At 32.1% G+C, this 13,547-nt stretch overlaps 2 protein-coding genes across 2 annotated transcripts; both read left to right on the top strand.

Annotated features, from left to right (window-relative positions):
* Window positions 1–1,176: 1,176 nt before the first annotated feature.
* LOC138898521 (uncharacterized) lies at window positions 1,177–4,466 on the top strand. Its single transcript, XM_070184593.1, has 2 exons — window positions 1,177–1,603; window positions 4,348–4,466. Exons 1-2 carry the CDS (start codon window positions 1,177–1,179, stop codon window positions 4,464–4,466), a joined length of 546 nt encoding a protein of 181 aa, XP_070040694.1.
* A 79-nt stretch (window positions 4,467–4,545) lies between these two features.
* On the top strand, window positions 4,546–5,073 carry LOC138898522 (uncharacterized). Its single transcript, XM_070184594.1, has one exon. It carries the CDS (start codon window positions 4,546–4,548, stop codon window positions 5,071–5,073), a length of 528 nt encoding a protein of 175 aa, XP_070040695.1.
* Window positions 5,074–13,547: the final 8,474 nt, after the last annotated feature.

The following is a 13,547-nucleotide window of genomic DNA, read 5'->3' on the forward strand; positions in this document are numbered from 1 at the left end:
TGGCTCGAGCTATTGAAGGATTATGACATCAATATCCTTTATCACCCGGGCAAAGCTAATGTGGTAGCATATACACTTAGTAGGAAGTCAATGGGCATCTTGGTCCATCTTGCAGTAAAAAGGCGATCTTTCGGTCTAGAAATTAAAAAACTAGCAAATGAGGGAGTTAGATTGGATGAGACCGAAGAAAGAGGTATAACTGCTTATGCCTTAGCGCAATCCTCTCTTCTTGTGCATGTTAAATCTAAGCAAGATGAAGATCTGTACTTAGTGAAGTTAAAAGAAGGAGTCAAAAATAAAGAAATCACTGGTTTCACTCTAGGAAGTGATGGAATTTAGAAGTTGGATGATCGGTTATGTGTGCTTGATGTAGATGGGCTTAGGAAGGCCATAATGGAAGAAGCTCGCAGCTCGAGGTACTCTATCCACCCAGGTGCTACCAAAATGTATCTGGACTTAAAAGAGTTGTATTGGTGGAAAGTCATGAAGAAGCAAATAGCATATCATGTGGCCAAATATTTGAATTGCCAGCAAGTCAAAGCCGAGCATCAGAGGCATGGTGGCCTAGCTCAGGATATAGAAATGCCACAGTGGAAATGGGAGATGATTAATATGGATTTTATAGTAGGTATGCCTCACACATACCGTAAGCATGATTCAGTTTGGGTTATCGTAGACTGACTCACAAAGTCTGCCCATTTCCTACTAGTAAAGATGACAGATTCTGCAACGCATTATGCGTAGTTGTACATCAAAGAAATAGTCTGATAGGCCCTCAATTCACAGCGCATTTTTGGCAGGCATTTCAGAAAAGATTAGGTACGAAGGTCAATTTGAGCATCGCTTTCCATCCACATACCGATGGTCATGCAGAAAGGACCATTCAGACTCTCGAAGATATGTTGCGAGCATGTGTTATAGATTTTATAAGTAATTGGGATGATCACTTGCCACTTATAGAACTTGCTTACAATAACAGCTATCAGACCATCATTGATATGGCTCCTTATAAAGCGGTGTATGGGCGAAGATGTAGGTCTCTAGTGGGTTGGTTTGAACCAGCAAAGGTGCCATTGGTTGGTCTAGAGTTTGTTTTGAGGCCTTAGAGAAAGATTGAAAGCGGCTCAGAGTCGTCAAAAGTCCTATTATGACAAGAGGCATTGTGACTTAGAGTTAATGGTTGGTGATAAGGTATTTTTAAAAGTTTCACCAATGAAAGGAGTTATAAGGTTCGGTAAGAAAGGGAAACTTAGTCCTAGGTTTATCGGGTCTTATGAGATTATAGAAAAGAAGGAAAAAGTGGCTTATGAACTAGCGTTGCCCGTTGAATTGCCCTCTGTTAATCTTGTCTTTCATGTATCTATGCTTAGAAAGTACATTCATGATGAGTCACATATAATACATGCCGATACTATAGAAGTTAAAGGAGGCTTAACTTATGAAGAGGTATCTATAAAAATTCTCGATAGGCAAGTAAGAAAGTTGAGAACAAAAGATATAACATTGGTAAAAGCTTTGTGGAGTAATCATGATTCAAAAGAGGCTATGTCGGAGGTCGAAGAAGATATGAGGAAGAAGTATCCTTATTTATTTGAGGAACAAGGTATGTGAACCTAGGTTTGGCTTGACATTTACATTTCATTTATTAAATACAATTAGCAATTGTTTATGTCCTTGCTAGATTATACTTAGTTGTTGAAGTAATTTAGTTTCTGTCAGAGTATATTTAGTTATTAGATAATTCAGTACCATGCTAGAGTATATTTAATTCATTAAAGTGATTTACTTTTGCTGAAGTATTGTGCTTTAGATTTTGGTTGGTTATTATGGTACCTCCTTGCTGAAGTGGGAGTAATTAGTTTATGAGTCGTGTATGATGCATATGAATAGCCTGTTATGGTATATTTATTTGTTGTTGGTGTAGTTGTGGTATTGGTGACATGGATATTTTTGGATAGTCCAATTTATAGGGGAGACTCTGCCGAAATTTTTAAAAATTTAGGAAGTTAGACAAAATTTTGAGTCCCTTGGGAAAGTGAGTAGTGCTAAGAAAACTTAAGAAGTTCAAAGACTTAAAGAATGATTGCTAGCTTAAGAATAAGGCTCTAGCAACACTTGAGGACGAATGTTTTTAAGGAGGGAAGATTGCAACACTCCTCAAATATATAAAAATTTCAAGACACGCTAAATATAGAATTTAATTTTTTTTAATCTTGCCTCGAGTACATAAAAATTATACTTCTATTACGGATTTAAACCTTTATGATTAACTTTTGAGTTACTTCTCTATTTATAAATAATTGGATATACAATTAGGAGAATATTAATAATTTTAATATTATTAATTATAAAAAATAGGTATCATTAATTATTAGTTAAGTCAAAATAAAAAAAAATTAAAAAAAAATAGGGAGCCAAGCCTAAAGCTCATAAAGGGCTGTTGGAAGGCAAACAAGTGTTCTATTCACTCACGAAACAAAGAACCACAAAACAGAGACTGCTTACTTACACAGGCAACGGAATGTTTTGGGTTTCTTTATAAATCACTAGTTCTTGAACTCAGGTATACAAAATTTTCTATTGTCAATTATACTACAGTAGTAGTAGGTAAGAATTGAATTGTCAATTCCTTTCTTTCTCTGTATCAACAGTAAGTTTCATGTGTAGGTGTGAAACTTTAAAATTAATTAAAATACACTGGTTATTGTAGAATTGATTGTTTGACGGGTATAAATTAGATTGGGGCCTACGTATTGGCTCGAGGAGTTTTGAGGTGAGTTGATATAACATTTTACTAAAGCGGTTTAACTCACAAAAGTACGCATATAAGGTTTTTGATGAATTGCTTAAAAGAGTCAATATGCACTTAATTGGAGCGAGTGAGTACCTATTAACTTAGAATTGTTCTAGCTAAATTTTAGATGAATTATTCTGATATATGTGCATAAATATTTCCAGACTTTGTGTTATTCTTATATGCCATTTTCATGTTAAAAATTCATGAAGAAGCAAGAATCTTTAGAAATACTTTTGAATGTTTATTTCATGCTTTTGCCATGCTTTACATTTAAGGATACCAGCATAAGTATGTATAGGTTGTTCTAGAAAAGATTTAGACTTGAATGGTCAAGAAAGTTGAGAAGCTAATTTAGATCCAAGCGAGGTCACACAGAACAATTTATTATTAAAGTATTTTTGGGAGTATCCTCTATTCTGAGATGGGTTCATCGTCGAGGCCGAGGGTCCTGATCAAGGCGTTGACTTTCTAAAACTACTTGTGCCAAAGTAGGGAACACACGAGTCGAGGGTCTCGTTGTTGAGAATTTACTCAGCTAGGCTAAGGAATGATACATGAGCGCTGAGAACCATGAAGCGAGTGTCACCTCGTGGATTGGGCCTATTCGATTAGGTTGGGATTGAACTCGTGCCGATCACACAGTAACTAAGACAGAAATAAGTCAGGATGGTTAGAACTCCCGAAGCATAAAATAAAGTATTTTTTTAGATAAGAAATAAAAGGAAAAGAATTCCTTTTAGGATATTCATAAACTGTTGCTATGCAATTATTTTCGAATTGTTCATAGAAGCTTTATGTTTTCCATGCATTTAGAATCTTTTCTTGTAATGTATATTTAATTAAAGTTTCGTCCCATGTCGCTGAGACTCACTGAGTACAATAGATGATACTGATATTTTCTTTTGGGAACCTACGTTGGTCTGCGGTACAACGTAGGAACCGGTTTTGCAGGCGAGCATGCTACAGGTTAGGACTCCCCTCACTTCTAGTGCTATTGGTGAGCTCCACTTTTATTCGTGGAGTACTCCTTTGAGTCATCAATATTTAACTATTTCTTCGTTTACTTGGAGAACTGGCCAGAAAATCTCATGTCCTGAGCAGTGCGTCAGTTTATCAGTAGAGGCTTCATACACACAGTCGGTGGGTTAAGATTCAGGTATTTTTGATAATAACTTTGCAGTATTTTAGTACTATGAATAGCATTTTGGAGTTAAAATATTTTCTTGTTACATATAGAGTTTGAGGTTATAATAATTTTGATAAGCGTAGATGGTTCGCTCAGTCAAATTTAGCGACCGAGTGCCAGTCACGGCTTGTTCAGAAAATGGGTCGTGACAAACTTGGTATCAGAGACTGCTTTATGGAGTCCTAGGGGGTCTATGAAGCCGTGTCAGTAGAGTCTTATTTATGGGTATGAAGCACGTCATACTTATAAATAGGAGGCTACAAGAATTTAAGAAAAGTCTCATTTTTTTCTCATACTTTAGATAGTACAGTAGAGCCTACCTCTAAGAAATTATTTAATGTATTCGTTTCTCCAAAACTCGCAGAAATGGCTCGTACTCGCAACTCTGACACCGACACTCAAGATGCTGCTCAAGAAACTATTGCTACTATTGTGGCTCAAGGTAGAACTAAGAAGGCTTCAATTCAGAAAAAGGAATGGTAAATCCACAAATGGGGTTCAAGTACACCGAGTTGAACATGAAGAAGCGGTGGAACATGATAAGCAAGTACCTTAGGATCCAATGCCACCCCCAACAGCAGTTCCGACATATACAACTATATCTCTAGAGGTGGGTCAGATGTTTAATGATGTCAATAGTATTATGGAGATGTTTAAAGCCTTCATGGACAACCAGAACGAGAGAAGAGCCGAGATTCCACCTCAATCAAATAGACAGAACAATTCTGAGTCCTCAAGAGTGAATGGTTTTTTGAAGCTGAGTCCTCCATTGTTCCATGGTACTATAGTTGATAAAGATCCAATATTGTGGCTGGAGGGTGTCAAGAAATCCCTCCGAGCAATGAAAGCATTTGATGATGAAGCTATGGAGCTGACTGCTTACCAGCTTAAAGATGTGGGTGGCGCTTGGTTCGAGATGTGGGAAAATGAAAGAGATGAAGATGATGGTCCGCCTACTTGGGAAGAATTTGAAGAGGCCTTCATGGATAATTTTATACCAGAAGAGGATAGGGAAGCTAAGGCTATAGAGTTTGAGCAGCTCAAGCAAGGGAATAAAAGTGTGCAAGAGTACTCTACATGGAATTCATAAGTTTGGCTAAGCATGCTCTTCAAGTTAAGACAGAAAAAGCAAAGATCCGTAGGTTTGTTGGCGGTTTGGCTTACCGCATTAAGGATACGACATCAGCTGCAACGCTAGGAATGACAACTTTCTCCTCTATTGTGGGTTTCGCCAAGCACTTAGAAAAAGACAGACAACAAAGGAGAGAAGAAAAAGAGTATAACAAGAAAGCCCGGACAGCGGACAAATTTAATGGTACATCTAGTGGAGGAGGAAGGGGTTCCTTCAATAAGGGATCAGTAGCACCAACTCAGTCCAGTCATCAGTCAGGTGGTGGGTCTTCCTCCAGACGTACTCAAAGTTATGGAAACAAAATTTTATCCATATTTTGTTTATAAATTTTATCCATATTTTATCCATATTTTGACAGATTTTAAAAATAAAATTTTCAAATCTCAAAACTAGCTCTACACCTCTTTTGGTCCAAAATATTACCTTTGAATTTTTTAACAATTTTAAAAATTACCCCAAACTTTTATATTTTATAAAAACGCATAATCTATTATAACCCAATTAATCCACCGGCTAGTTACTATCATTTTTTTGGACTGATGGATCTTGTAATATTATTGCAAATTTGGAATTGTAGTAGCTAGTGATTGTGTTACTAGTAGTTGATTTTAAAATATCATGTTATGATTTTAGGATAGTGTATTGTGTAGTTTATTATAAAAATAATTATTTTGTGCCAAGCTTATCTATGTTCAAGACTATGGTGTGTGTTAATGATAATGGATGGAATCGATGAAAGTTATGCATATACAGGATTAGCAGATTTGTTTGTTTGTTTGGTATTGTTGAGTATTTTTTTATAGTTTTTAGAACTTATGGGTATAAGTCATGTTTCATATTTTTTCAACAAAAAAAAAAAGTAAAATATGTTTTGAAAAATGATGTCTAGACATATTTTCATTTCCAAATCAAACTTTACCCAAATTAATATTTTTAAAATAAATTTAAAAATATGGTCAAACGTTAGCTTAATAGCACGGGGAGGTCCTGAAAGGCTGAAACTATCTCTTCAATTTTCTACTCTTTGATTAACTTTGTTATTCGCATAAATTTGAAGCCATTTACTTTTGACCAATTACACGTTGAGAATTTGAGATTAACCAACTAATAATGGCAAGTTCCATTAAGTTAATCAGTTTCAAAAATCTCCTAATGAATCAATAATAACTTTCCCATGTGCTTAACCCAGTGCGGCTCTTTTCTTATTTTTGTACAAGACTTCTAGAAGATAATCATTGTGTATACCATACCTTACTACGTCAAGTTTTTGGGAAGGTAAAAGTATTAATTTTTCAAATTAAAAAAACACTTATGTTAAAGGAGTAAGGTATTTGGCAAGTTTTTAGGAAAAAAATAAGTGTTGTTGAAGAGTAGAAAAAAAGTAACTTTTCTCCTGAATCACTTTTGAAAATTTGCGAGCACAATTGTTGTTTTAATATTGGAAATATATTTTTCAAATTGATTATACAAATACAAACTACTACTCTTTAAAATTATTTTTTCGAAAAGTACTTATAACAAAAGGCACTAATAAAATTAAGTAAATTTTTGAAAGTTTGGTCAAACAAACTAATAAACAAACGGTCCCGAAGTCTAAATTATCACATTATTAGTTAGTAGCGTAAGGATTATAAAATTCAGTCAATAGTTCCACTAAAACTTTTGTTGAAAAAACATAATATAATACTACTATTTTAAGTATCTCATCCTATTTGACCAAATTATTTCTCCGAATTTAAAGTTCGGCAGACTAGAATTCCAATCCCCTTTTGCTTTTATCTTTAATATCATAAAAAATCAAACCAATTAAATCAATTTCTGAAGACTGCCAGTTTTACGTGACATTTCTTTGTCCTTTTTTATTGGAAATGGATGATATTTGGTCTTTTCGCTTTTGTTAAGTTGGAAAACAAATAAATATGTAAAACTTAAAAGAAGACTTGGTCCAAGTGGATGTAATTTTTGTAACTTTCGAAGGGTCACGAGAATTATATTAATATCCAAAAAAAAAAGAAGGACGAAGAATTAGTCCAAGTGGTGGATGGATATTTTCCTCTCTTCTAATTTGGAATTGTATGTTTTCTTGTTTTCACGTATTCAGACTTAGAAATTGACACGTTTGGTCTACTTGGCCCGAAACTCTGCCCGACCCGACGATGACATCACTGATGGTCTCAACTTGTATGCTAGTGTAAAGTAGGAACTTATTTTATCGACATTTATTACCTTTATTCCTTATCTTTGATTGCAGAGTTTTTAGGTCTTCTTGCCTTTTACAATGTTGAATTTAAGAAAATGTCTTTCTTAGATCTCTTATGTATAAATGAAATATCTCTTATGTGTAAAAGTAAATCTCTTATATATAAAAAAAAAATCGGATCATAAAATTAAAAATAAGTTTGTAAAAGGCCAAAAAACCAATTGACCCTTGCAGAGGTGATTGCATTTGCCTATCATTCTTGAATCTTGATTGACTTATTTCTATATTCATACAAATGCATAAAGAATTTACTAAAAGAAGTACTCACTCCGCGGTGAAAAAATAAAAAAATATATTTTATTTGTACCTTTTAAATATCATGTTTCATTTTTTAGAGTCAATTTAAATATTTTTTGAAATTAAATTAGATTATATTAATTTAATATTTTAAAATTAAAATTTAAATATTCAAAAATTATATGAAAAGTACTATAAGTTGCAATTCTTCTCATGTCAATATGATTAAAGAAAGTATAAATTCCTTTCAAGTGATTAAAGAAGCCAATATGTTTCATGCCTCTTTGCTAGTCTACTCTTCATGGCTCCCTCGCAGTAAACTTCTTGTATGAGTTCTCTAATTATGATTAGTATAGCAGGTATTTTCTGCTTGTTCCGAAATAATCGCATATTTCTCTCTTTCCAGATAAGATACATCTACTAGTGTCATTCGAAAAAAAATTCTGAAGGAGTATGCAAAAATCTATGGCACCCTAAGCGAATTCCATATCGACAAAACACGGAAGAGATGATGGATATATAAGTAGACATGTCTTAGACTTTAGTGACGCGTTTTAAAGTCGTGCGGACCTAGATTCAAAGCGGACAATATCACTAGTGGGTTGAGTTGTTATAGGTTGGTATCAGAGCCTTAGATTATTCATGTAACTACTGAAGCACACATCGATAGTAGGATCTCAATTATGCTTATGTAGCCGGCCATTTTCATAATCGTGATTTTGTGAGTACATAATAGGATGTGTCTTGTCTTCTTTCTTATTCCTATGTACGTGTGTGGCGATTAGAGTCAAATAACTGAATCTGTAATTATTTATTTTGTTCCTATATAGCTTGGACCAATAATTGATAATAGAATTTGGCTAGAGGTTCCAAGACATCAAATATTGCCAATGGACAGACAACTATCTCCCAGCACAAGAATGCAATAGAAGTATTATACAAGGCTAATAAAAGGATCATTGTGCCACAATGAAGGGCTTTCATATTGGTAAGATGTATAATAGAGTCCATTTCAAAAATTTGTACTAGTCCACTACTATAGCAATAGAGGATTACAAAGGTTTTCACCTCCATGAAAAGGAAAATTGAGATCTTGATGTATATAATAGATAGACATGAGAAGAATAGGCAACAGAAAAGGGCTCCAGAGTCCTTGCACCTAGAAGATGGTAGGGAACAAAGATATTTCCTTAATAGAGTTCCAAAAATTGAAACCACCAAGTTTACTATCTGATAGATCGGAAGTTCCTTAGAGGATTTTAACGGGAAAAAAAAAATTAAAGCATTACAAGCTCTAGCATGTTCTAGCAAGAGGTATGTAGTGCTAATAACTTACAGATCGGAGAACATGACCAATTTATGGTATAAGCCAATCCGATGAACAAAACATGGTCAATTTAGTATCAGAGCCACTCTACGTGCAACCTTGAACGATGGTGGGGCAAACCTTAGCGAGAACGCTGAGTCCCTAGGGGAAAGTGTATATGACACCTTAGGCGAATCCCACATCGACAAAACACAGGAGAAATGCTGAGTATATAAGTAGACATAACTTAGACTTTAGTGTCGCGTTTTAAAGCCGTGCAGACCTAGATCTAAAGCGGACAATATCATTAGTGGGTTGGACTGTTACAAAATCTTAAAAGATAAATAATATGAATTGAGTGATATAAAATAAAAAGTTATGACATAATAATATAAGGAATATATTGCTTTTTATATATTTGTATTTATTTATTTCCAATTTCCAATTTAAAGGACAAACAAGACTAATTGAAGACTTTGTTAGAAAGCGTTTTATTTATTATCCATGCATGGGCAAAAACGGAAAACAGCTTTTCCCAGTGATGTCAACTTAATATCACAGGAAAGTCCTGAAAGGCTGAACTATCTATTCTGTTTTCTACTCTTTGATGAGCTTTGTTATTCGCATAAATAGGACGGCATTTATATTTGACCAATTAACGTTGAGAATTTGAGATTAACTAATTAATAATTGCAGGTTCCATTATAGTCAATTAATTTCAGAATCCTAATGAATAAATAAATAACTTATCCATGTGCTCTTCTAATATTTTGTACAAGACTTCTAGAAGATAATCATATTGTGCACAATAGTTTACTAAGAAACAAACGGTTCCTAAGTCTATATACAAACCACACCATTAGTATATTAGTAGCATAAGGATTATAAAATTCAGTCAATGATTCCACCAAACTTTTTATGCAATTACATACAATACTAGGGTCTAGAAGTACTATTTTACGTAGCTCGTCCTATTTGAGCTAGTAATTATTTTTCCGAATTAAAAATTCAAGCAGACTAGCTCCCAACCCCCTTTTGTTTTTATCTTTAACATCGTTAAATCAAATCAATTAAATCAGTTTGGGATGAGTGTATCGGTTTTTATATTATATACTATATAATATATTTTTAATTAGGTATTTTACTTATAATTAAAATAACTTTAAATTATTTATTTATTATTTTTATAATATATCCATACATTTAGTTTTTTTTCACGGCACTCAATTTGTTTAATCATATTTAAACATGAACATATTTTAAATCTAAAAACCATAAAAAATATTTATTTTTTATATTTATTTGAAATAATAACAAACTGATTTGTTTAACAAATGATAGTTTTTTTATAGTCAATACAAATTTTGAAAAAAGTTTCAAAGATATTTGTATTTAATATTAAGATTTTTAAAGCTTTATACGCTAATATTATTTATTTGAAAGTATTAATCCGATGTGGCATTATGCTAAATACGAGTATTTTATTTATTGAATTAATGAGTATGACTTGGCTGATCATTAAAAATATTTCATTAAGCATGGTTAAGAGCGTGGACTTGAGATTTGTTCACGGTAATATTTACTGACAAATTTAATAATTATACTTATATATCTTGAAAATTATCGTTAAAAAAATTAAATGTACGAATATATTATAAAAAAATAAATAAAATAATATCAAGTTATTTTAATTATAAATAAAATACCTGGGTAAAAGTATATTATGTAGCATATAATAGAAGGTATTACATAAATGGAATGATTAATAATATCAAGGGCATAATAGATTTTTCAGGTGAAAGATTTGTAAAATCTAGTCAAAGTGATTATTGTGATAACTAGAGGATAGACAAATGATTTTTGTGTAACAAAAGAAAGAAAAGTGATTTCAGGGTAATGAATATAAAGTTGAATGACTTTTACGTAACAAAAAAAAAATGACTTTTGAATAATGAACACAAAGTTGAGTGACCACCCATGAAATTTACTCATTGATTCGACCAAATTATATTCTTAGTACTTTCTGTAATTTCCAAAATATTATTTTCAAAACAAAATCCTAACTCGCTCTCCGTTCCATTTGCATCGTTTGTCCATCTCTCGGTTTCGCTCAAGTCCTTCTCCCTTATTGCATTTATCATTAATTCACATGTATTAAAATAATCATGTCTAATCAATTTAGAATTTAAAGTAAATTGAGACATAAGTTAATTTGTATTCTAACTAATTTGAACTTAAAAATCTGCTATTAATCAGCTCTTTTTTTATGTACACAATTACAAAGGCTTTTCGATCATTTTAAACATACATCAATGTTTATTACATGAATTTCAACACTACTTTTATCCATACAAATAATAACTTATTTATAGAAGATGCGATGAAAATACAAAAGATTAATAAATAAAATACATAAAAAATTTATAAAATTATTTTTTGATTCAAATTGTACATGGCTAAGAATATTTTCCAATTACTCTTTCCTCTGCCAAGAAACGACTTTTGAGGAAGACAATTTGTCTGTTACGTTCACAACTAAGTTTACTTTGTTCATAACAAAGACCAACCCTTTCATTACTTTCTTAAGACTTGACTTTTTGACCGTTCATTTTATTCTATAGTATATTTAATTAATGATTTTTCCATCCTTACATTTCTTTCTTTATTTTCTTGGTCTATCTGGATATATAGAAGCTTCTTCTGGTCAATTTGACCAACATAAACCTGTAAAGTCGTTCCCAAAATTTGTGAAAACAAAGTATTATGTGCCAGTCTAAAAGAATAGGCAGAGTTTGTCAAAAGGCTTTGCTTTTCCAACCTCCAACAAAATGGAGGGGAAAATGGTTTTGTGGGTCAAAATAAGATCAGTTTCTTGTTGTAATAATCACTCTCTTTAAATTCTGTCTTAAATAAAAGTTCATCGCTTTAGTAAAAAAAGAAAAGATATTAATTATCATTACTGAAGTAGTGAGTATTTATGAGACTTATGAACTCGTTGAAACTTCAGATGATCATGACCAAGTAGAAAAGGAAGAAAAGGAAGAAAAGTTTGATTAAAGTATTCATATATGTTTGATCACTGCCGTATGGACAAATTTTTAAAAGGTTTTTGAAAACATTTTTGAATATTTGATGCAATTATTTATTTCTCAAGACGTTATCTATCTATCATTAACATTTAACAGTGCTAAAAATGTGTTCCATTACCTTCATAAAGTAGATTATACGTTATCAATTCTTACACAATTTCCTGGCTAATTTTTGTTTACTATTAGTAATAGTCTATTGCTAATACCCAATAAATTATCTTTTGAATATTTGATGCAATTATTTATTGCTAACCTTAAAATTAATCTCTCTTTGAGCCGTACGCTATGCCGCTAGTTCTCCCTCTAATGTATCTCTATATTATTATACCTATGTATAACAAAAGTACTAGTCGTATTCCAGCTAATTTCCACAACAAATTACTGTAAAAAATCCAGTTTTTTCATATATTACCCATTTTAAAAAACCTAAACCCAATTGCTTGACCCATTTGAGCGATTCTGACCCATTTTTTTGTATCAAGTCAGCTTATAAATAACCATCCTCCTTTCCCATTCATTCCTTATTGATTTTTGAATCTTAAATGCAATTCCAAACTTTGTAAACGTATACCTAAACGGTCCATATATACCGATGTATAACAAACACTTAGTTATCCATTATGTAAAGTAATTATCAGATTGGACAATGAGTTAATGATGATGAGATTGAAAATCAAACATATGGGCCCACTATAGTTAACAACAGAAAATAAGATATTGATGTGAAATCACGATGAGAGCACGATCTCTACACACCCCTTGCTTTATATCCTTTTATTTATGTCACAATTCACAAAGAAATAATGAATATTGTGTGATCCTCTAACCATTGGTTTAAAAGTTCGAATCTTCCTGTAGTATCACGACGAGGTCAAAAATGAACTCAATTTTCATGGACAATAGGATTGGAAGACTACTGACGTAAATCAAAAATAAGAAAGATGATGGAATATAATAGTTGATATAATCACAAATTAACTTATCTCGTACATATAATATAATATCTACGTTTTACTGTAATGAATATCAGAAACAAGACGTAAAATGCTCAAAGCATTAACTCAATAGTCAATACTGACAAATCTATCTCATGCAATTAAAAATTCATGTAACAGTTGGTTTGCCACGATTGTGCCATATGAAGGCTGTCATATTTGTCATGACTTATCAAATATTTTTTTTATTCAAAAAGAAAAAACAATGTTTATTTAAAAGGTTATATTATACTATTACATTATTTATATCTGTTGTAATGGGTAAATTATATTATTTTCAAGATTGTAAATTCTACTTTTTGTGGATGACAACTTGTAAATATATTTAGGTGATCGGATGATTTAAAAATTCTTTAAACGATCAGTATATATAAATTAAATTTAATATTATAATTATATATAAATAAGGAGTAAGAATAAACCTTTTTAGGCATTGTTCTACTAAAGTAGTCAGCATAACATTTGGTTCCCGTATTTAAAGAGTTTTTATTGATCCTAGCAGGCTTAATTAACATAATTCATTTACCTGCTTGAAAAGTTAGCAT

The sequence above is a fragment of the Nicotiana tomentosiformis genome, chromosome 9 (assembly GCF_000390325.3).
Source record: "Nicotiana tomentosiformis chromosome 9, ASM39032v3, whole genome shotgun sequence".
Lineage (NCBI taxonomy): Eukaryota > Viridiplantae > Streptophyta > Magnoliopsida > Solanales > Solanaceae > Nicotiana > Nicotiana tomentosiformis.